Consider the following 22475-nt stretch of genomic DNA (forward strand, 5'->3'; position numbering starts at 1 on the left):
TTTTTTTTTTTTTTTTTTTTCTCTCAAATTCAATCCCAGATGACATCCAAGTGACAGAATTGCACAGGTACAGGTCGGTTTTGTTAGTGACTGGTACCAAAGGTACTCTTCCCTACTGTCGTATTGCGGCACCCCCCCGGTTGTCTCCGACCGTGCGTCCCATATCGGCAAAAACTCTCACCTTTCTCCGACAGTTTTCACTCCAAAATACTATGTACTCACCACCACAATAACTCAGCAGGTTTGGGCGACTTGAACCAAAAGTGAGACTTCCATTAGTCACAGGAACGCCTACTTTGGCTTAGCGTATCATATTTTCTCCACACTTTCAGGTTTGTCTATCCCCTTTCTCTCTCCACGTAAGCGCTGACAGTGCTTTGTACTATGGACGGGATCCCTTTTTTTTTTGGGGCGGGGGATGTGTTGGGGGAACAAGGCGGCTTGGACACTGTAGACCCGCAAACAACTCCCCCCCAAAGATGCCATCCCCGACCCCCATAAATACCCTTCCTGGGTATTACCGGTTGCCGAGTACCTAATACCCAGTCGGTAGCAAATGACACAGACGGTACCAGTTGACGCCGCGTGTCTCATTCAATGATGAAGTATGCGCTTTACTACTAATAGCTATCCGGGTACCTAAAGGGAGTTAGGTAAATTATACCATTATATAGCTCGGTTTCTGTTTACCATGGGAGACTGACATCTTTTGGAGTCTTGATGCTCACGCGTCATCATCAGGCGCCATCTGTTACTACGTACGCATAAGCGTTTTTCATCTCATTTGCTTTTATTCTCCGTCATCTATCCCTGCCTCTAGTAGACACGAAGTCTCATTTGGGACTCCGTCAACCACTCAAAATCTCTGCCGAAGAAAACCCCAACCAACGGCAAAACGGCATGTCAGGTTGTGCGACTTATACAATGTACAGGACTAACCATGCCAGCAATAACATATGACTATACCCACACAGCTCTGTGCGATGTTTTGCTCCTTGGTCGTATAGCATTCACTTTGGCATGCGGTCCCTGCTACATGGCCATCTCTGTAAACTGCTAGAACAAGCTCTAGAACTAGAACTAGAGACAGCTTCTCAGAAAAGCACCACGTATAACACATGCAAGCACATGTGCCTCGGATCATCAAAACCATCTTATAGGGCAGTCAATCAACAGAATACGCAACGTTATCTCCATCGGGGTGGTCTTGGAGCAAGGCCACATAGGCCGCTGCAATAAGGATATTTCCCTGTATAACATTTCATGCCAACGCCATGACTCATAAAATACATCGTAGGGTGCATAAGTGAAAAATGTGTTTGACTGGCGCTCGCGCCATGCCCGACGGGCCAAGAGTAGTGTTCCAATCTTCGCTTAGGTGCAATCATGATGACCCAGTGTCGACCTTTTTGGCAGGCGGCTCCTGGGCAGAAGAATCAGAGTCTCTTGCTCGTTTGCCGTTGGTGGAGGGAGCGCTCGAATGGATCATGGGCTTGACGTCGTTGCCGTTGGACGGCTTCGGGGCTTCCCTCGGAGCCTCCTTCTCGCCATCACGCTGACCTCCTCGGAAGCCTCCGCGGCTACCACCCCGCGCACCCCGACCCCGGCCGCGACCATTGTCACGACCCCGGCCGCGGCCACCACGGCCTCCCCTGCCTCCAAAGTCTTTCTTGTCGCCACCCTCCCGCTTGTTAAAATTGCCGTTGCCTCCCCTAGAGTTACCTCGTCCACCGCGAGCTCCGCCGACCTTGCCCTCATAGAACTTGGCCTGCCTCTCGGATGGCTTGATGACGCCGGCTCGGATCTGCTCATTCTTCTCTTCACAGTAGGCGATCTTGGACATGATCTTCAGGTCATGATCTTGCCATTTGGGCTTGGGGTCAAGCTCCAAAAACTTTTTAGCCTCTTCAGGGTTGGCGAACTCGACAAAGACTGAGCCTTTGAAGAGTTTCTTGTCGGTACGTCGCAGACGAACCGATGAGATATCGAAACCGAACCCAGCAAAGAACTTTTCGAGCTTGATCTGTGTGTCAGGTTCCTCGTCGCCGAACCCCTTCACATAGACGCTCGATACCATTGACTTGTTGCCACGAGCCGGGTCGTAAGCATTCTTACGAACGATCGTCTCCTCGCCTGCTTCACCGGCGACATCGAGCACCTTGCTCTCGCGGAGAGCTGCTACGACAGCTTCATAGGGCTTGAACCGCCGCATGCGCCCAAAGCTGTGGATGACACTGAGCTTGATAGGCTTATTCTCGGTACCACCGACCTGCGTCCAAAGGAACTTGTCTTGCGAGAGATTGCTATCGCTGAAGTAGAACTCAACCTAAACCGAGTCGCACGTTAGCATAACGATTCTTTGTAAGTTTTGTTTTGTGTAGATGAAAACACCGTACCTGCTTGCGGATTTCATCAGGGTCGTTTGACTCGGGCAGGACCGACGGGTCAAATTTGGTGTTTTTGGAACCATCCTGAGAATGCTTGGCAGTTGTCTTCAGGATATTACCAGAGCTCTCTGTTTTCGCGCTCTCGGTATTCTCGACGGCGTCTGCTGTCTCGGCCTCGGGGTTCTCTTTGATATCCTCTGACGGGGCTTGTTCGGACAGCTCCGCAGTCTCACCGTCACCGCTAGGCGCAGGAGGTGCATCTTCCACCTTGGTATCCTCCTGAGGCTTCTCAACTTCAGGAGCGACAGTGGGCTCTGCCGCCACCGCGGAGTCAACCTTTGTTTCCTGCTCGCTCATGGTAGCTAGAGCAACCTGGTCTTCTATTTGGGCAGAGATGTCAGCGCGCATAATTCTCGAGGCAAGCCCGGCGCATCGATAAACACAAAGAAGCAAGGCGCATGATCGAAGTCGGCTTACCGGATGACAACAAGTTGTGAGTAATCGGTGGAAAAAGCTCAATTGCGCCTGAGCCAAAGACTAGCAGGGGCTTTTTGAGGTGGCGGGGTACAAGCTCTTTGATGTCGCAAACCAAGAATGGCAGAAATGTTGAGGGCTAAATAACTGAAAAAGACTTAGTACCTGATATAGGTATAGACAAGATCTAGCTTCCCAGGTGTAAGGCGAAACGCTATTGGGAGAAGTACTGAAGCAATTGCAATTGTAAAAACAATTGATGAGGAATCCAAGGTTGCGACGGCCTCAGATCTATACTAAAGCGCGCGCGAATTGAATCGACCCTACTACAATAGGAGAAAAAAAAAAAAAAAAAAATCCTGCAGCCAATGGATAAGGATGAGGACCCCGCCCGATAATGCCAGCGCCAACCTCCTACCCCACCTGAGCTGCGCGCTAGTTACCCTTTTGGTGTAGCGTCCAGTGCGCATTGGTTTTCATCAAGGGGATGCGATCCCTGTTCGCCAAGCGTGGTACGAAAGCTTTGACGGAGCTTTAGGCGCGACTTGAAAGCGCGAGAGCACGTGAGTTTCAAGCATCGGGTCAAATTTTTGGCGGACGGATTCGACCCAAGGACGGCCATTGAAGCTACGGTGCAAATGCAGCTCAAAATCTAGAGATTAACACTACATCCCCGGTAAACAGATCAATTGGGTTTATTCCGGACTCAGTCCGGCCCAACCTTCAAGATGAAGCTCCGACGATCATTACGGATGCACAACCTGAAGCGACAGGTGAGTTCGCGCAACTGCTTCGACCGAGACAACAGCCCTGCCTGGCCCAAACTTGCCATGCAGTGACCCCCTTTTCGCACCTTTCGAACATGAACACATGGCGCTTCGCAACAAACGGTCACACCTTACTGACAAATATCATTGATTGTTTGCCATCCAGCGCGTTCGCATGTCATGGAACAAATACAACCTCTACAACCTGACCAAGTTGAGGATCGAGGAGTCCAGGCTGGGCGACCGCACATTCTTCCAGCAGAAATGGGCCGCAAAGGCCATGACGAGAGCATACCACGGCGAGCACATCAAGGAGGGACAGTGGGAGCGCATGTTCAGCCGCAAGATCGAGTCGGTCGTCAATATGAACCCGCGGTACATGGCTGAGAATGACGGTTCTGAGCAAGCCACGGGGCGTGGATCGGGCAAAAAGTACGACCCGGATTGGCGTGCGAAGCAGGACGCCGCTGGTGAACGGGGCCCGAATCCTTACGTGACCAACATAAGGACCAACCGTCCAACTCCCTACATGCAAATGACTTATGCGCCTATGGAAAGGCGCTTAGACATTGCCATATTCAGAGCCTTGTTTGCGAGCAGCGCAAGGCAGGCAAGGCAATTCTGTGTTCACGGCTTCGTCAAGGTGAACGGGCAGCCGGTATGAGATCCTCCATCCAAAAGACATAAACTTGCCTGTCAAGTTTGAAGGCATGAAGACATTACTGACATATAGCGGTTACTACTATTCAAGATGAGGTACCCTGGCTACCTACTAAATCCGGGCGACATGTTTCAGGTTGACCCTGACCGCGTAATGATGGCAACGGGAGCAAAGAAGGGCAATGTCCAGTTCTATCTCGAACGACAGAAGAACGGTGCCAAGCGCGCAGGTTCCACCAAAGCAGGCAATACCGAGGAGGGGGCCGAGGTTGCAGAGGAGGTTGCAGAGGAGGATGCGGAGGCAGCGGCGGAGGAGACGTCAGACGCCGCTGCCGCCGTAGAGTCAACTGAACCAGAACCAGTGGACGAGGCCGCGGTCATGAAGAAGAATAAGGAGGACTTGAAGAAGCTTCTTGTAAGCGCCAAGGAGATCCTCAGAACCAACTCGGGCAAAGACGTCGAGGCCAAGCGTAAGCAGAAGATTCGGGCCTTCACCAAGGAGGCCAAAGAAGTCCTGGCCCGTACCGGACGCAAGAATGCTTCTGCCGAAGGTTCTACCATGCAGGTCGAGGAGCTTTCGAACCTGTTGTCGTCCCTTGCAGTCTCGCCTGCCGAAGCAAAGGAGGCAGATGCCAAGGCAGCCTCCAGTTCCCCATCAGACCCCAATTCCTATGAGGGACTTACCGACTCAGAAAAGCGTCGCTTCCACGAGATCATGCACGAGTATAACGAGAACCCGGTCGACTTTTCCAAGCCTTATTGGACTCCTTGGAAGCCGCGCAAGTGGCTTGCCCCCTTCGTTTTCATCCCGCAGTATCTCGAGGTCAACCAGAACGTCTGCTCAGCCGTCTATCTCCGCCACCCAGTGGCCAGAGCGGGCCAGTCCGAGGTTCCATCTCCCTTCCCTGAGTTTATTGGCCAGCTTGCTTTCAACTGGTACCTGCGTAGGAGATGAGTGGCCCGCCGGAGTGTGGACGACATGAGGAGTTTGGATGTCTGGCAGTGTTTCTTCGCTGACCTGCCTTGGCCTCCGAAGGTCACATGTGTCTTCCTTTGCATCAAGCGATTGGTCACATTGGGGCTGTGTATTATGTATATATAATTGTATCTCATGATAAGATAGCAGGTTGTCTGTCAACTTGGGGCTATCTCACAATTACTTGTATCTTTTAACACGAAAAAAAAAGCATAGACCAGAATTGCGGAAAGCAGCTGCGCTTAGAAAAGAAACCTGGGAATCTTTGAACTGTGTATCAACAAGAACATCATTCTGTACACCCATGGACGGCGTCACATGGTTTGGACTATCACCTAGTTCAAAATCCTTCCAGTAGGCCTGTCGACATCGCTGTATGCATATGCACTATACCTCGCCTGATGGGACTGCCGTGTAGGATCCAACATAGGAAAAGCTCGACAGCTCTGAATCATGTGGAATCCAAGTTCTTCGACTCGAAAAGCTCTCCGCACGCGGCGCACAGGCTAAAACATGCTAAACAAACTATTCAGCCTTGTACTGGGGGACAGCATTTTTGTCAACGAGCATCAGAAAGCCAGCTAGCAACCATCACGACATTATAGCTTAGCGAGACCACACTGCCGCAGGACGCCAGAACACGTAACCAGGACCTATGGCTTCGGCACGCCTTGTTGACCAAAGAAGCCCTCTTAGGCATTGACGATAATCTATAACTGTACCCGTCGGTTTCTGGGCTGAGAACATGGACAATGAGATGAAACGTTAATTAAAAACACACAGCTCCTGTCATGCCAGTTACCTCAGTTGGAGGCAAATCAAATACTAGGCAAACACTAAAACTCAAAATGCAGCATTGATGCATGCAGGACGTGCGCGCCGGTACGAAGGAAAAGAGAAAGGAGAATCTGTCAAAACATCGAACCCAACAATATATCGACCATAAGTGTTCAAGACCGACCAACCGAACGAGCATCAAACCATCAGCATCCGCCCCCAAAACGGCCTCTTGGGAAGCCCCTCATGATTTGACAGTCTTATCTTCTTTTTTTTTTTTTGTGTGGTGCTGTGAAGCTGGGGTGCTTTTCCGTCACTTCCATTCCCCATCCCGCGCTAAGAGAAACGCCCAAGTCTTTCCGTTCTTATGGAGGGTATTTTGATTGACAAATAAACAAGTGTGATTAAAAGTGGGAGAACCGAAGAGAAGAAAAAAAAGTGTGAACAAAACAAGGAAAGAAGCGTCGGGCTTGTGAGTGGTATTGTGGAGACATCATGAGTACAGAGGAGACGAGGGCAAAGTTCGTGGCAGAGGAAGCAGGGGATCTTTCCGCCAATTTTAACGGAGTGAGAAACCCTTTCTCTTGGGCTCCTTCTCCAGCGGCCGGCCGCTTTCGACACGTGCCTTTTTCTCCTCCAACTCTGCACGCTGACGATCCAGCTGCTCCTTCATTTCCCGGTGGCGGGTGTAAAGCTCCTCTTCGCTTTGCTTCAGTTTCGACTCCTTCTCCGCCACCTTTTGCTGGAAGACGAGCTTCATCTCGGCCTCCATCTTGGCGAGCTTCTGCTCGTGGAGGGTCCTCTCCTCCTCCTGCTTGACAGCCGGGTTGACCTCCTTGAACACGCTAGGATCTTGCGAGACACCCATCTGAAGGAGCTTGTCTGTGCGGTAGTTCTCGTAGAGGATGTTGTTTGTGTGCTCCTTGAGTTCCTCCATGTGCGTCCGGATGAGCATCTGGCGCAGCTTGACAAAGTCACAGTGCTCTTCGTTGTCCACCTCGATGACACCCCATGGGTAACGACGACCACGGACCTTCCTCCCGTCGGCGTTGGTGATCTCATTAGTGGCACCGACGACAGCGAAAGGAACTTTTGACATGATCTCGTTGTTCTCGGCAATGGTCTCCTCATCGTCAAGTTCGTAACGAGGGCCCTCGAAGATTTGAACCTTGTGGTGCTTGATATCGGCCAAGATCTACAAGCCAGTTAGCGATGAATATGTGCAATCATTTTGTCAATGAAAAGGTAGCTTACCCTCTGCTTGAAAGCAAATATCTCCTCGTCGGTCAAAGTGTCCGACTTTGCAATGACAGGAATCAGGTTGACCTTTGTGTGGAGGCGCTTCATAACCTCGATATCCAAAGGCTTAAGCGAGTGGCCTGTGGGTTGGATGAAGAAGACGCAAGCATGGATACGGTTGTCCACGATGTTGACACGGTTGACCTTGTTCTCGGCATCCAGGTACGCATCGAAACGCTGCTCAATGTTGTCGGTGATAGGTCGCCACGACTCGTCGTTGTTCACAAAGTCACCGAAACCGGGGGTATCAACAACAGTCAGGCGTAGACGAACTCCGGCCTCCTCGATATCGGCGCTGATTGACTGAATCGTGACAGTCTTGGGGATAATGTCGAGGCTGGGGCCCTTTTGCTCCTTGGGTGGGTACAGGGAAGTGTTGAAAAGAGTGTTGACCAGTGTCGACTTTCCGAGACCAGATTCACCTGCCAATAGTTAGCCAGCTCGTCCCAAAGACGTGAGGATCAATACATCGCGTAACTCACCAACGACCATAACGTTGAAGTTAAAGCCCTTGCGAACACTCTTGCGGTGCCATTGGTTCGGCAGGTTCGCGAAGCCCACGTAACCGGTAAGCTTTCGTCGGACAATGTTCCTTGCGTCATTCCCCAAAGTTGCTGTATTCAATGTCAGCTGGATGACCCGATGACCAAGATTTGGTTATTATTTCGCACTTACGGCTGGTGGCTTGGGGAGCCGAGGGAGGTGGCGAGCCAGCTGAACCGTTCGAAGCTAGATCTGTTGTCCTAGTCAGTAAATATCGACCGTGTGGCATTTGTAAACTCCCGGTACACGAGTGCAAGGCAAGAGACTCCTGACTGATATCTGGATTTGGCATGGTTGGGTAAAGCTCGTTGTAGTCCAGTCTTCCCAAGGGTCCTAGGCTTGGTGGGGGATCCAGATCACACATGCTCCGATATAGCGGACGGCCACAAGTATCAATACCCCTGGGAGGGCTGCCAGATCGACGGGTTGGCGTCGGCGGAGATGCAATAGGATGATTTTCTTTGGATGTCTGAGGGCGGCACGGGTCCTCGACAGAAAGGCCAAAGTCCTTCGCTAACTGAACACTTCTGGTGCGCGCCTTTGAGTGATGGCCAAGATCAAAATGCATCGCAGCAGCGAAGTTTTGAACCGGCGAAACCTTACTGAACCAAGCGAGGGCGACGGCTAGGATTGCTACTGCGACTGCACGACAAAGTGGTTCAAGAAGCAAGTCTCAAAAACCAAGATGACCTCCGCACTGCCGTGACTGCAGGAAACGACGTGTAGAAATATGATATTGGGTTGTTCTCCATATGCCAGAGGAGTGCCGAGTGCGTCCGAACAAAGTCTCCAGGGCCAGTCGGAAACACCTCGTGTCGCGGCATCGAGCATGAACGAGGGCTTTGTCGATACACACTCGAGTCGATCATTGTGGCAAGGAAGGAGCACCACGTTGTCTCTTGCCATTGCCTTGTGTTCTTCTCGTTTGGCACGCGGGAGATCGAATCAGAGATATGTGCTTACCCATCGCGAATTAAGGATGTTGAAATAAATGGCCAGGTGGGTTTATCTCCGAGAAGGAGCGGCTCTATGAATTGGAAGACAGTGTTAGCAGATAGACGTCCGCAGGAAGTTAAGGGCTTGCACAACTGGCGTCGCCAACAGTCTGGATGCTGATGGGCGAAGGATATTGCAAATCGCACCAGGAGCACAACCCAGATCAAGACGCCTCCGATACTTTGTTGTTGCAGAAAACGACTTCTCGTCTCGCAGGCGATCAAAGCAGAGACCCCTGCGGATAGCTGCAAAAATCGTCCGACGCTGACCGAGGTGGCTTGCTGGTCTGATCTGATGGTGAAGCCTGCTGATGTGCAAGCGATTAGGGGGCGACGAAAAGGAAATTTGCACTCACAAACAAAGGACAGCAGAACGAAGATAAGTTGTAGCCTGTCCCGCGGTCGCCTGTCGATGCTTTCGCGGTAGCGGTTGTGTTTGATGTCGCAATGGGAATCAACAAGTGGTCATTAGATAGCCTGGAAGAGAAGAGGAAAAAATGAAGGAGCGGTCGAGACGTTGGATGGCTCGATCAGAGACAGTGGACGTCGTTTGAAGGAAGGGCGAAGTTGAGGATTGGCATAAGTGGTAATTAATTCCCTTGGGAAATTTGGGTGCGACTGGGCTAGAAACATTGGGATAGGAGAGAGAGCCCGGCACGTAAAAGGGGGCTTGTGCACCCGTGGAGTGCAGGCCACTGGCTGAGGCGAGCTGGCTGGGATGGTCCCTTCCTGGCAAGGGGATACCTATTCCAGACAATGACAGCCAATTAGAAGACGCAAAATGCCGGACGGCACCTCTAATAGTGGGGCCGATGCACCCTTGACAGTAATTACTTCGCGCGTTCTTTTTGGACGTGCGTGCAAATCTTCTTCAGGATTTGGTTGGTACGAAGCACCCTGGAAAAGAAATTTTGGTAGGGGTAGAAAAAAAGAAAACAAGAGAAGAAAAAAAAAAAAAAAAAAAACACCCATACGCATACACATACATGCACTCACTCACATACAAAGACGTCCCATCAACCCTCGGGCCGTTCCTATTATAGCAGGCATTGCGCCTAGACACTCAAGATAACAAACACAAGACTGGACTGGCAGAACACAGACTCTTTAAGAACGGTATCTATGGCACGTGTGCAGTGTCTTCCCACCAAAGGTGCCCATCTGAAACGTTCCGCTGCACATCAGCCCTCGATAAACCGCATAATAAAACTGCAAACAATTCTTTAGCGGCCAGCCACCAACAGGCATTGAGACTAAGCACAACGAGACATGCCAGTACTTTGTAGAGGAATACGAAAGTAGTAAGAAAAAAAAATACCGTTAGAGCAGGAAAGTTTAAGGCCAGGCTATTTGCAGCATTGTCACTCCGTACTTCGTAATACATGCACACATTTGGGGGCGCATTTGCGGAGGTGGGTTTCAGGAACCACAGTCTTTTGCTTTAAAACGATAGCGACCACAACGGCTCCAAGTCGTTGCAAGCAGTCCAAGCTAAGACAGCATATCAGCAATAATAGCATGTAGCCGGGCAACCATGAACAGTCACGTTTAAGGATGGCTCGACAATTCAGACTACCCTGGCTTGGGGGGAGAGAAATTGCAGATAATCGGATGAAACGATATGTTTAATGGGGCCATTTGCACCTGCACCTTGACCTGCACCCCTAAATCAAAATAACCCACTGTACCAGTAGTTGGGACACCTGCCATACTGTAGTCCCCTGATTACTTGGCATGGAGGTTCTAGTTCTACTGTAGTCCAGCGGAGCTCGAGCCGGCTTTCTGCGCTAGCTACAACCAGTCTAATATCGGTTTTATCCGGCAAGCTTTTCGCTGCAGTGGAGGTTATTTGGCACTGGCTCCCTCCTTCCTGTCTTGAACCGGCGGGCTGGATTGTCTTTGACATCGGGCAGAAAAGAAGAAACGGACTTACTTGACATGACGGCACAAGGAATGAACGTGCGAGCCGTCGTCCATCTGAGTACTTGCTTCCATTGGTGACTTGCCAAACACCCATCCATCCCGCTCGACTGGGGACGTTCCGCCCCACTTGCCTGCACCCGACTGGACGATTTCATCATTGATTTTCTTAGTTGCATTGCGCCCAATTATCGGAGGAGAGTTCAGAAGAAATTCAATCCGTGCTCAGGCAATCGTCGTGATGATGTCAGTCGCCTGGTGGGTTTGTTTGTTGTTTCATTATGTACCTGTAAACTTGCCTCTTTGACAGGAACAACTTGTCGTAGTCGCCTCAAAATCTTGTTCCAAAGCATAGCAATATCTGCTGTGTCTCCCTTCCTACAGATTTATTTTAAAACAGAACAACCTCCCTTGTTCTTGAGATGTCAATTCCTCCCAGCCGTTGCATCATTGGCTCAAATCTACCTGCTATAGACTAGTCCACGCCAAGCTGCCTATTCAAGAGCTGGTTCGAGGCATGATCGACACATACCATTGATTCCTGGTGCATTGCTGCAACGCTTGCGCGACTGAATCAAAGATACCAAATGTCGGTTCTTCTGCGGGCTGCTGCCCGCTCTAGAACCCTTGCAGCAGCCTTTCCGACGGAATGCACTTCTCTGGGGCGGGGACAGCGCCTCATTTCTAGGTCTTGGAACGGATATGGCGGCTATGCAATCGGTCACAGGGCCATTGTCACTAGAAGCCCGGCAGAGAAAAGGCGGATTCGATTCCGCAGGTCCTGGTCATCGATTGCCGTTGGGACTGGTATACTTACATACTCACTCTATCCCTGGGAAGCCCGTGGTCAAGCCCGTCAACTGGCAACAGATCAAAAAAGAAAGAGAATATACTCCGCCGATAAGGATGGCTCTTACGGAGAGACGACTGGGGCGAGTCAAACGGGGTCGGGTGCCTGGTTCAACTTTGCCGGAAGCTTCGAGGGCCTTTCCACGGGACTATCAAAAGTAGCGGATGTGGACTGGGGTACCGACAAAGTCTTGGATTATATCATACCGGACTACTTCAGACTGATCCCCGGCTATCTGCGTAAACTTCAACGCGAACTTTCCATGTCGCCAGGCTCGCTCGCAAATGAAATATGGGAGGAAGCGCATGACCCTTTAGCACATCCCGAGATTCGTTATGCCGCCAAGGTGCGAGTCTCGACGGACCTGTGCGAGGAGGAACAGGTATTTCGCGAGCACAGGAGGATGGTGACGCGGGTAGCCCTCGCGAGGTACCTGGGCCTAAAAGAAGAGGATATAAACCCGGCAGATGTCCCCGTCATCGGCATGTGCGGTAGCGGCGGAGGACTGAGGGCCTTGGTAGCAGGCGCCGGATCCATGAGCGCTGCTGCCGATGATGGCCTCTTTGACTGCGTCACCTATACCGCCGGCGTCAGTGGTTCCTGCTGGCTCCAGAGCCTCTACTACTCCTCATTGACAAACTGCAACCTCGAGAGGTTGATTAACCATCTCAAAGCCCGCCTGGGAGTGCATATTGCGTTCCCTCCGGCCGCCTTTCAAGCTCTCATTTCGGCCCCCACCAACAAATGTCTTCTCAGCGGTCTGGTGGAGAAGTTGAAAGGGGACCCAAATGCAGACTTTGGCTTGGTGGACGTATACGGGATTCTGTTAGCAGCCAGGCTCCTGGTTCCTAAAGGCGAACTCGGCATCGATGATCGCAACTACAAACTTTCCAACCAGCGCCAGTACATACAGTCCGGAGCCAATCCCATGCCTATATACACAGCAGTGCGCCATGAAATTCCGGGTGTCGACGATGGGTCTCCCAGCGAGATACCCACAGCGACCGAGGAGGCCAAGGAGCAAGCAAAGCGGGAGGCATGGTTCCAGGTAAGTTCACGGTTTATCAATCAGAAACAGCAGAATTTGGAAACCTGACAAATGTGACGCTTACTACAGTGGTTTGAGATCAGTCCTTATGAATTCTTTTGCGAAGAGTTTGAAGCTGGCATCCCAACTTGGGCCATGGGCAGAAGATTCCATGATGGCAAGGACGTTGCGTTGCCTGGAGGCTCTCATCTTCCCGAGATCCGCATGCCCTTACTGCTCGGGATGTTTGGCAGTGCGTTCTGCGCCACACTAAGCCACTACTATCGAGAGATACGGCCACTCGTACAGAACTTGTCAGGGTGGATTGGTTTCGACGAGCTGATTACGGGCCGTAACGAGGACCTCAGCAAGGTGCACCCGATCGACCCTGCAGCTCTGCCGAATCCCGTGTACCAGATGAAGGGCAAGCTGCCAAAGACGACGCCACCAAGTGTAATCAACAGCGAATATATCAAACTCATGGACGCCGGCATGTCCAACAACTTACCAATCTACCCGCTCCTTCGCCCCGGGCGGGATGTCGAGATTGTCATTGCATTCGACGCGTCTGCTGACATCAAGACGGACAACTGGCTCTCGGTTGCGGACGGATACGCTCGTCAGAGGGGCATCAAGGGCTGGCCTGTAGGCATCGGCTGGCCCAAGGAGACAGACCCGACAGAGGACACTGTGAAACAGCTAGAAAAAGCCAGAGCCGACTCGGAAGCCGAGGCTGACCAAAAGCTTCAGCTAGCACAACATGATCAAAGTCAGTCAAAAGTTGAGCAATCAGGCGGGAATAAAGACACGGCAAACGGTAAAGATGGCCAGGTTAAAAACAAGTACGAGCGAGCTGCCGAGAGCCTGGGATACTGTACCGTCTGGGTCGGCACGACTGAGGAACGCGAGACGGAACCACCTCCACCCCTCAAGACGGCCGAAGACACAGAAAAGTGGAGGCTGATGGAGCCCGGGGCGGGCATAGCAGTTGTGTACCTCCCGTTTGTGGCCAACGATAAGGTCAAGGGCGTAGACCCAGCCACCAGCGATTACATGAGCACCTGGAACTTTGTCTACACCCCCGAGCAGGTGGACAAGGTCGTCTCCCTAGCCAAGGCAAACTACGGCGAGGGTAAAGATCAGATCAAGGCGACTGTGAGGGCCGTTTACGAGCGCAAGAAGATGATGCGTGAGAAGAGAGAGGAGCAGACCCGCAGGGAACATTACCGACGACTTGTTAGGTTGGGGATTGCTGATAAACTAGGGGAGGGCGATCACTTTAGTTGAGCAAGATTTGCGTCTTGAGTCAGAAGTGATTTAGACATTTGTAATGTATATATAGAATCTAGAGATACCCGGTATTAGTCAATAGACAAAGAAAACTTTGTGCATGCTGCGGCTCTCATTGTAGTATCAACCCTCAAGGGAGGAAATCTATTGGTGAATGTTACAGGTACTGGCTTGGTCTTGCCGCGTCGTACAGGTATATGACAAAAATCCTTGATGGAATTACTGCCTTTTTCACATGATGTTTCCACTAGTATCCTCGCCCATTTCAAAGGAATTTTAGGGACCGCCAGATGTTACAAAATGTACAGATGCAGTATACAAGAACACCAGTGTGCTCGTCCGGACATTTGAGCTCCCGAACCAAGCTTAGTATACAGCTTGCAAAATCGCAAGTAGGGGGATTTTTTGTTTTGGTTTTGTTGTTCCTTCTCATCAAGACCGGTTTGGAAGTCGCGTCAAGGTCCCAGAGTCGGAAATTCAACCTCGCGCTCAGATTATCTCTCCAATGTCGACGTAGGCTGGCGTCCATGGCTTGGCACCCTCAACCAGCATGTCGCTCGGCACACGGACGTCTGGTCCGGGGCTATAGAGGTACCAAGCCTTGAGCGCGTTCATGGCAGCGTTGGCACGAGCAGCCTGGAGGTTCGCGCCAGAGCCCTCGCCAAGCTTGTCGTTGCCGCTGAATATGCCAACAACAAAGACGGGGGTGCGCGAGTGACGGCCCGTCTCGGAGAGGATGCGTGCAGTGGGCTCTTCAAAGTCCTCGCGAGCGCAGAGGCGGGCGAGTTCCATGGTTGGGCGCTTGAAGGAGAAGAGAGTCGCAAGGTCGAGATGGCGTGAGAGGATGTGCGCGTTGATGAACAACTTGGCCGCCTCGCGCCCACAGTGGGCGTACACAGCGCCTACGAGGGCCCGCACAAAGTTCGAGTGCGCTTCGCGGGCGATACGGATCTTGTCCACGCCTTTTGAGGGCAACAGCGAGATGGTCTCGGGTTGCTGTGGTTTACTGGCTTCAATACCCATGGCAGGGCCCACTTCACTTGGATCGGTAGCCGAAGCCACCTGGCCCTTCATCAGTAGCCTGAAGTTGTTCTTTAATATCTGCTGGATCCTGTTGTGCTCAGGGTCGTCCAGCTTCGGCTTTGGGTACCAGACAGAAAACTGCAAAAGACCCGGGTCAACCTCACCACCAGGTTCGGCAGCCGACTCGACACCCCACGACTTGGAGATGTCAGCCAAAGACAGCTCGCCAGCATAACCGTCGCGCGCGGCCAAAAGCACACTATACGGAAGCCTGGGATACCGGCATATCAGCCACTCATTCACATGGTACTCGATGAGCTGGGCGCCGAGCTTCGAGAGGCTGTAATTGTTGAAACGAATATCCTTGTCGGCGGAGCGGTCGATAAGAGTCCGGGCTACAGTTTCTAGGGGGACCTTCTCCGACAAAGCCAAGCGTGCGTGGAGGGCACCGAGCTTGGCAGAATCGCGTGCTCGGGAGGGAGGCGGTGATGGGTATTGGTGATAGACGGGGGTGTCTTCGGTGATCTGTTGAGGGCTGGCGACAGTTGACTGTAGGCGAGCTTGAGGAAACTGCTGCAGGTGTCTGCATGTTTGAGACGTGGAGGTGGTTGTGGCGCTTGCGAAGCTATTGATAGGCAAACCCCATGACGATGGCCGGGCAGCGCTGAGCAACTGACCCGACCATCTTCCCGGTCGTATCCTCTTCATGGAGGCTTCTCGTATGCAAAAAGAGCTGGTGAAAAAAAAAAAAAGAGTGACAAGTGTTGCTGCCGGTGCTAGGATGAGTGGTTGATAGTCGATTGTGTGTGCTTCTCCTTTTCGTGGTCTACACGGCGAGCTTCGACGCGAGCGACTGAGAGGAGTTCCTTTGTCCCCAGCAAAAAAGTTTCGCCCTGAAGTCCAAGTCAATCGGAGCTCGCATGGGTTACAGACGAATTGGCTGACATAAGAATGGCGAAAAGCTCTTGGACCAATGGTAGAGCTGACATTGCCATTTACGGTGGGGCGGCGGCACTCGATTTGGTCCTCCCCTGCCCGGGCGTGGGCGATTGGTACGTCGGACCTGGGCAACAGCTTCAATTCGTTTCGACATCATTTGTTCCGGGTAGGAGTACACGGCTGCACCATCGCCAATTGCCTTTGTCAACTCAATCCCAGAACTCCAATCACGTACTCACAATGGTAAGCCTATGAAATCGCTTTCATATCGACTGCTTTTATAGCTGACGCTTTGTTTTTTAGGGTGGCGGACCTCGTGTCAAGTAAGTCGAACGAACATCCCTCGAAGCGCTTCGCTTTCCCTGCCGACTTTCGCGTCATATATACAATGGCATCCGTCCTCACCTGCGTACTCGTCTAGATACCCCAAGCATGTCTGGTCACCTGCTGGTGGCTGGTACACCAACCCTCCGAACTGGAAGGCCAACACCGCGGTCAGCCTGCTGGCAATCGTTGGAGTGACGGCGATGGTCTGGAAGATCAGTGCCGAGAAGGAATGGAGGCCACGCATGCCCGAGAAGGATCGGTATTACCCAAGCAGACAGTAAGTGTCGGCAGCTTTGATGTGATGTGGCGATGCGCGTGGGCTTTTTGCTGACAGGTTATGCCGTTATCGCAGTTGGAGCAAGCAAATCATTGAGCATGAGCGTGCAGAGAGAGAGAAGGAGAAAGCAGGGCAATAGTCGGCCTCGTCATAGAGAATTCCTAACAGCAATAAGCTTTTTTCCCCTTTACGTTAAGTCTTTAAGCTCTTTTATTCAACTGCATACATGCCATGGAAGAGATGTGATTTCAAATCCTGTGCGTGTACGAGACGACCAGCCTTTGCATTCTTGAAGATGTCGACAAAGCCGTATTTGATGGCTATTGGCAAGGACTTGAAAACGAACAAAGCGGCTTAAAAGACAAGGCTGGCTCAATATGTGTCTGGCCATTGTTCCAAAGTCTTTTTTTGTCATACTAAGGGGGGACAACTCGCGATGGCTTCCGTGGCTTCTAGCTCGGCTTTAATCCAGTATATATGAACTGGAACAAAGCCCTAACAATGGCCAGAGCTCAGTCTCGTATCCTCTTAAATCGGTATTTCTTCCCTTGTATTCTGGGAGGAAAACGCCGAATTATTGTCGAGACTTCACTTACTATATCTAACTTTTACGAGGCGATAAGGCTCCGCTCGTAAGCATTCTCAACCATAGAAACACATCTACGCACACGTAGCCCTGGGACAAGTCGCCAGACTCCAATAGATACCGGCTTGCAATGTCCTTCACTGGTATCAACGTCGAGTTGGGAAACTACATTCAGTTTCCGCGCCTCGTACTACTCCGAGAGCCGGAGAAATCCCAGTCGACAGAATGTGCTATATGCCAGGACTATTGCCACTACCGTCCGAAAAAAAACGATAAGCCTGACTCCATGGCCATCCTACCCGTAAGTAAGCCCGACTTATTCCCCCCGCGCTTTCCTACCCCCTCTTGTTCTTAACATTTGGCTACAGTTAGGCTAACATTGAATTGTGGTTCTAGTGCGGGCATGTATTCTGCAAGGGGTGCGTTGAAAAGGCGCTCGAAATGAAACTAACCTGTCCAACCTGTCGCATGAGCCTTGAGTATAGCTCCTGCAAGCATCCCATCAAGCCCCGGGTCTTGCACGAAGAGTCGGTTTTGATGCTGTCGGATACGGTAAGATGTCCGGACCAGCTTCCGGCATGCTGTCCCTCGTGTCGTAGAGCGGCGGCGGTGAAGCACGCCTCCAAACTGTTCAGCGTGTATCATAGCGAGATTGACGCGGCCAACCGAGCATTCCAGGAGTCGAAATCCGAAGGCGATCGAGAGAAGCTCAGTGCAGCTGATAAGAAGGCGCATCGGATCCTTTTGTCCTCGTTTAATCTGCGAGCCCAGTTCGACTGGTAAGTAACGTAAGCTTATGTTGTTCATTATGCCCTTTGTGTGAAATTTTAATCGGATTGTATGGCGAATTGCAGAGAAAATCCCGTGTTGGTGACTGGCTGTCTGGAATTATTCGTAGGTATGCTATGACAACCTTTCCACACAAAGCCCCTGTCCAGATGTCTTTGTGACTGAACAATACCGCGATTTTTAACCAAGCAAAAAGAACATGAGCATAAATCTTGTTTTCGTGAGGCCTTGAATGTCTTTTTTTCCCCCCCTTGGGTTGTTTACGAATGGCATGCTGTGTCTATTTCGTTTAACTGGCATTCCATGACCGGATTGGGCACAAGAACATTCTTAGGGAGACCCCCTTTGTTACACCGCAAACGTGAAAAGACAATGATGGGCTTCTCTCGCGTCCTCGTACTTTCTACAAGCTTGGGGAATGAATCTCGAATCTCCTACAGAATTCATATTGCTGTCACTGGCGTCAAATTCTGGCTACGCAAATATTTACAAAATTACTATTTTTCCCTCCATCACTTGTATCAATTCAGTATCAAAATAGCAACAGGTAGACATTTGTTTATTCATTAGCACCAGACAGAAAACATGACGGAAAACTCAAGCCTGATTCCAAACCTAAAGACTCCTGAAACCCGAGTCGTCACCAGCTGGAATTACGATTACCAGAGACTTCGAATCCTGGCAATAACAATATCGTCAAAATTTGACACTTTGATCTCCAGCTTTCAGCTCGCCGACCAGTGCCTCCAAGATGGGCACCGGTCAAAGTTCGACCGCCAGCACAAGGCTGACTTTGAAGACGGCAGCCCAAGGGGCTTCTCCTGGCAGCTGAGCGACATGAGCAAGCGGCTAGCCTTGGGCGAAACCCGCGCCAACCTGTTGCGCGAGCCCAAAATGGCGCAGTGGTACGGCGACGCCATCGTGGTAGCCAGGGCTCTGGGGCTGTGGCACGCCGCCGTCCGCGAGCGTGCCGGCCTGCCCAGGAGCGACGAGTACGGCACCCTGGCCCAGATCACGGGCAAGCTCGACAAGGTGTACAAGGTTGCGGACCTGGCGAACATCAAGAGGCGCAGCGAGATCCTCGCGCAACGGGCGCTGGCTGAGAATGGGGCGGACGACAGACCGCCTCGCGGAACTAAGAGACCTGCTCGGCAGCTACCGGACGACGACGAGGACGACAATGACGAGAACCATCCGCCGGCGAGGTTCAGGAGGACAGCTGGCGGACGTGTAGCCATCACATCCAGCCTCCGCGGCGCTTCTTCTGGTACGTCTGGCGCGTTTTCGCTGCCAGACCAGCAAGATATGGAAATGTATGATGCTACAGTAGATGATGATGAGGTAGAGGGAGAGAAAGAGGAGGCCGAAGGCGAAGGCGAAGCACCCCCCAAGATCCTGAGCCGGGCTTGCATCGAGCGTCCTTTCCCCTTCGTCATCAACAACACGGCCGGGTTCCAGGACGCCTGGAGGACTGTCCAGCTCTTGCAGCACCGCTTAAGCGGCCCCAGAGGTGCCGATCATGACAGAGACTTCGAATTCATTCGTGTTCTCGTCAAAGAACTCGTTGGATACAGCCAGGAAACCAGACAAGAGTTCAAGATCATGCAGGCCCTCAAGGCCAGGAACTTGCGATATCTTCGGTTTTGCGGGGCACCCCGGCCCGAAATACAGAAGGCCGAGGCCGAACTGAAGGAGATGAAGAAGATGTACAACCGCGATGACCTGGGGTTTAACAGCGGCCGGGAGCGAAATGCTTGCAATAATTCTCTACAACGTCTCTATTTTGAAGGGGGTCTGGATGACATGGAGTAGGATGCTTCTGGATAGGAAGCACAGACGAGACGACCAAAATACACAGTGACATGGGCAAAGTAAGAGTTATCCATCGTTTTGTTTTTATCTTTAAATCCAGTGCCTTACCAGTTATGCTCGTTTTCAATTGAACTAGTAACAAGACTTGCTACATGGCGTGGGCGAAAACTACGCCATTTTCAGGAGCATGCCGATATTCGGGACAAAATAGCATGTATAATAAACATACCGACTAAACCGAGCAACCGTTGGGGTGCAATTCGTGCAGACATTCCATAGCCCCTCCTTGTGCCTTTACATTGTGTCGGGCAGATTGTATGGATACGCTGCACGACTTGGTCATTCCGGCCCAGCCTAGTTGCTGCCTTTGGGCGCCCTGATGGTTACGACCGCAAGATAGATTATGTGTGTCGTTTCTGTCATGTTGGCTTTCAAAACGTAATTGTCTTTTTGGTTTGGCGTGGGTATTTCCGCTTCGTATTAGCCCATATGATCAATAAGTGAAAACAATAATAACAACACAATAACGCCAAAGCTCCTTTTATCATGTAACATGTCCTCGAGGTAGAGAAACGAAATGCAAGCCCGCAACGGGCGCCCTCACCAAGCCCGACCTCCCCATGGCCTGCGTAGGCCAGCCAATTTTCACCTTACCACCGTATCGTAGAAGGTCCCCCCAAGGGTACTTATAATACTACAAGAAATAATCGGCCACGGGCTTCTTCGCAGGCATCCCGCGAGAATCCTGCGGTGCTGCAAGAAACACGCGGTATCTGCGAGCCGGACCAATGGGCCGGTTCGTAACTTCCTGCTCTGACATGACGCCTCGAGACTCGTTCCTCCGTGCGAATCCACCATCGCTACGGCCGACCTCGCCGTTGCTGCGGGCGAATACGCCGAGTCCAGACTCGTCCTCGCTCAACTCGAGCAGGGCAGCGACGTTGCCGCAGCGGTAGCAGTAGTTGGGCGCCGACCACACGGTCACGATGCTTGCGTCGAACATCTCCTTAAAGCCTTCCATGACAAGCTGATGCGCCCGCGCAATGAGGCTCAGGTCGTTCTTGTAGTTGAACTCCTTGGTCGCGTCCGGTCCGAAGAGGAACCCTGCGCCGCGAGGCGACAAGCCCCAGCCAGCAATGTCATCCGGGTCTGACCAGAGGAGATCGCACATTGCGCCGTCGTGAGGAACCTCCTGCTTGCGATCCAGCAGTCTGATCTTATCAATCGAGTCGACGAGCGGGCTCAGTCCTCCGTGAACACAAAACACGGCACCTGCCGGGTTTCCGAGAGAACCACCGCTCGAGCCGGACGCGCCGCTGCCCGGAGGGCCAGTCATGGGGCCCACGGACGAGTTGGCGCCACCGCCTTGAGCCTCTGGCGGAGGTGAAGACTCACCGTGGGTGCTACTTTGAGAACCAATCAAGTTTTCACGCGGCTTACGCAGAAAACGTTGGACAACATCTCCAGTGTTACTGCAGACTTCAACCTCATACTCGGGTCCAGCTTGATCTTCTGCAGGGTTCTTTGAAGGACCCAGAGTGTGTGACGCGCCGAGCACGATGGCACCCAGCGCCAGGTAGTCAAATACGTCGCAGCAGTACCGCCATACATTTGCACTGCCGTACTTTCTCAAACATTCGTCATAAAACCCATACACTGTCGTTATTTGGCGCGATTCGTGGTTGCCGCGGATCAAGGTCATCCGGTCCGGATAGCGAACCTTGAGGCAGAGGAGAAGAAGAAAAGACTCGAGAGAATAGAAGCCGCGGTCGACAAAGTCGCCTGATGCAGCAGCAAAATTAGCATAAAACTGTTGGCACAGTAGGTCCGGGCGGGTGGTTATACGGGAACGAAGCCCAAGGTTCGAGACCTGCAGGGTTCACCCACCCATGAAGAGATAGTTGGTGTCCGGGACGTCACCGCCAACCCGGAAAAGCTCCATGAGATCATGGAACTGGCCGTGGATGTCTCCACATATTGTGACGGGAGCTGTGACAGTCACCACGTTCCCCTCCTCGAGGAGGATCTCACGAGCTTTCAGACATAGTTCGCGTACTTGAGGCTCTGGTATAGGGCGACAAGCGCGGAGTTGAGCGATCGCCCTGAGACAGATAGACAGCACGCGTTAGCTGTAGGTATCTTGGAAGCACCCTTCATGAGGGTTGTACCAAGCGCAACATGCCCAGGACGGCCAGCTGGACGTACTCATCGAGGTCGCTCATTTTTGGAAATAATGCGCCGCGATCGGCGGGGGCCTCGGTGGAGATTTGTTGAAGTGTCCAAGGGAACTATGTCATTCCATGGCTGACCAAGAATCGAACGGTGTTGGGTTGTGAATTGAGAGGATCTTAGATGTGGCGTTCGTTACCAAAGCTCCCCTCGGCGCTGAATAAGGTCGCGGCGAAGGCGTGGGCAAGGGTACGCCAGGAAACAGCGATGGATGGCGATAACGCTTATCTCCTCGGTGGTCGAAACGAATGGGCGAAATGATCTGGTGTGGCTTAGTCGTCCAAGCTGTGGCTGATAATTTTCTACATCCCTGACAGTTGAGCGTGCGACCAGCAGCAAGAAAAGCTGCCTATTGTCTGGAGTACACCTTGGGAGCTCCAGCCAATCACCGCGTTCGAATTAGGAAAAGCAGCGAAGTCCACCATCATTTGCCGATGCTCAATTGATCTTGAATCAGGATATCAGGCAGAAAAAAAAAAGGAATTCTGCAATTCGACCCAGAGCAATTGCGGACTGACGATGTGACGA

At 51.9% G+C, this 22475-nt stretch overlaps 9 protein-coding genes across 9 annotated transcripts; 4 read left to right on the forward strand and 5 right to left on the reverse strand.

Annotated features, from left to right (window-relative positions):
* Positions 1-1384: 1384 nt before the first annotated feature.
* Positions 1385-2744, reverse strand: PpBr36_01035 (uncharacterized protein; the record flags this gene model as incomplete). Its single annotated transcript, XM_029888224.1, has 2 exons — positions 1385-2326; positions 2397-2744. 2 exons carry the CDS (start codon positions 2742-2744, stop codon positions 1385-1387), a joined length of 1290 nt encoding a protein of 429 aa, XP_029750560.1.
* Positions 2745-3589: 845 nt separating this feature from the next.
* On the forward strand, positions 3590-5243 carry PpBr36_01036 (uncharacterized protein; the record flags this gene model as incomplete). The annotated part of the gene is made up of 3 exons (XM_029888225.1): positions 3590-3634; positions 3795-4286; positions 4380-5243. 3 exons carry the CDS (start codon positions 3590-3592, stop codon positions 5241-5243), a joined length of 1401 nt encoding a protein of 466 aa, XP_029750561.1.
* A 1357-nt stretch (positions 5244-6600) lies between these two features.
* On the reverse strand, positions 6601-8112 carry PpBr36_01037 (uncharacterized protein; the record flags this gene model as incomplete). Its single annotated transcript, XM_029888226.1, has 4 exons — positions 6601-7236; positions 7296-7762; positions 7823-7954; positions 8016-8112. 4 exons carry the CDS (start codon positions 8110-8112, stop codon positions 6601-6603), a joined length of 1332 nt encoding a protein of 443 aa, XP_029750562.1.
* A 730-nt stretch (positions 8113-8842) lies between these two features.
* On the reverse strand, positions 8843-9928 carry PpBr36_01038 (uncharacterized protein; the record flags this gene model as incomplete). Its single annotated transcript, XM_029888227.1, has 3 exons — positions 8843-9293; positions 9713-9775; positions 9879-9928. 3 exons carry the CDS (start codon positions 9926-9928, stop codon positions 8843-8845), a joined length of 564 nt encoding a protein of 187 aa, XP_029750563.1.
* Positions 9929-11385: 1457 nt separating this feature from the next.
* Positions 11386-13962, forward strand: PpBr36_01039 (uncharacterized protein; the record flags this gene model as incomplete). Its single annotated transcript, XM_029888228.1, has 2 exons — positions 11386-12696; positions 12766-13962. 2 exons carry the CDS (start codon positions 11386-11388, stop codon positions 13960-13962), a joined length of 2508 nt encoding a protein of 835 aa, XP_029750564.1.
* A 492-nt stretch (positions 13963-14454) lies between these two features.
* Positions 14455-15696, reverse strand: PpBr36_01040 (uncharacterized protein; the record flags this gene model as incomplete). The annotated part of the gene is made up of 1 exon (XM_029888229.1): positions 14455-15696. The coding sequence occupies one exon, from the start codon at positions 15694-15696 to the stop codon at positions 14455-14457; it is 1242 nt and encodes a 413-aa protein (XP_029752521.1).
* Positions 15697-16167: 471 nt separating this feature from the next.
* PpBr36_01041 (uncharacterized protein) lies at positions 16168-16670 on the forward strand (the record flags this gene model as incomplete). Its single annotated transcript, XM_029888230.1, has 4 exons — positions 16168-16170; positions 16231-16250; positions 16349-16531; positions 16607-16670. The coding sequence occupies 4 exons, from the start codon at positions 16168-16170 to the stop codon at positions 16668-16670; spliced, it is 270 nt and encodes an 89-aa protein (XP_029751616.1).
* Positions 16671-17247: 577 nt separating this feature from the next.
* Positions 17248-19718, forward strand: PpBr36_01042 (uncharacterized protein; the record flags this gene model as incomplete). The annotated part of the gene is made up of 3 exons (XM_029888231.1): positions 17248-17418; positions 17625-17896; positions 18629-19718. The coding sequence occupies 3 exons, from the start codon at positions 17248-17250 to the stop codon at positions 19716-19718; spliced, it is 1533 nt and encodes a 510-aa protein (XP_029751619.1).
* Positions 19719-20412: 694 nt separating this feature from the next.
* PpBr36_01043 (uncharacterized protein) lies at positions 20413-21940 on the reverse strand (the record flags this gene model as incomplete). Its single annotated transcript, XM_029888232.1, has 3 exons — positions 20413-21500; positions 21606-21820; positions 21924-21940. The coding sequence occupies 3 exons, from the start codon at positions 21938-21940 to the stop codon at positions 20413-20415; spliced, it is 1320 nt and encodes a 439-aa protein (XP_029751618.1).
* Positions 21941-22475: the final 535 nt, after the last annotated feature.

The sequence above is a fragment of the Pyricularia pennisetigena genome, chromosome 2, assembly GCF_004337985.1.
Source record: "Pyricularia pennisetigena strain Br36 chromosome 2, whole genome shotgun sequence".
Taxonomy (NCBI): Eukaryota; Fungi; Ascomycota; class Sordariomycetes; order Magnaporthales; family Pyriculariaceae; genus Pyricularia; species Pyricularia pennisetigena.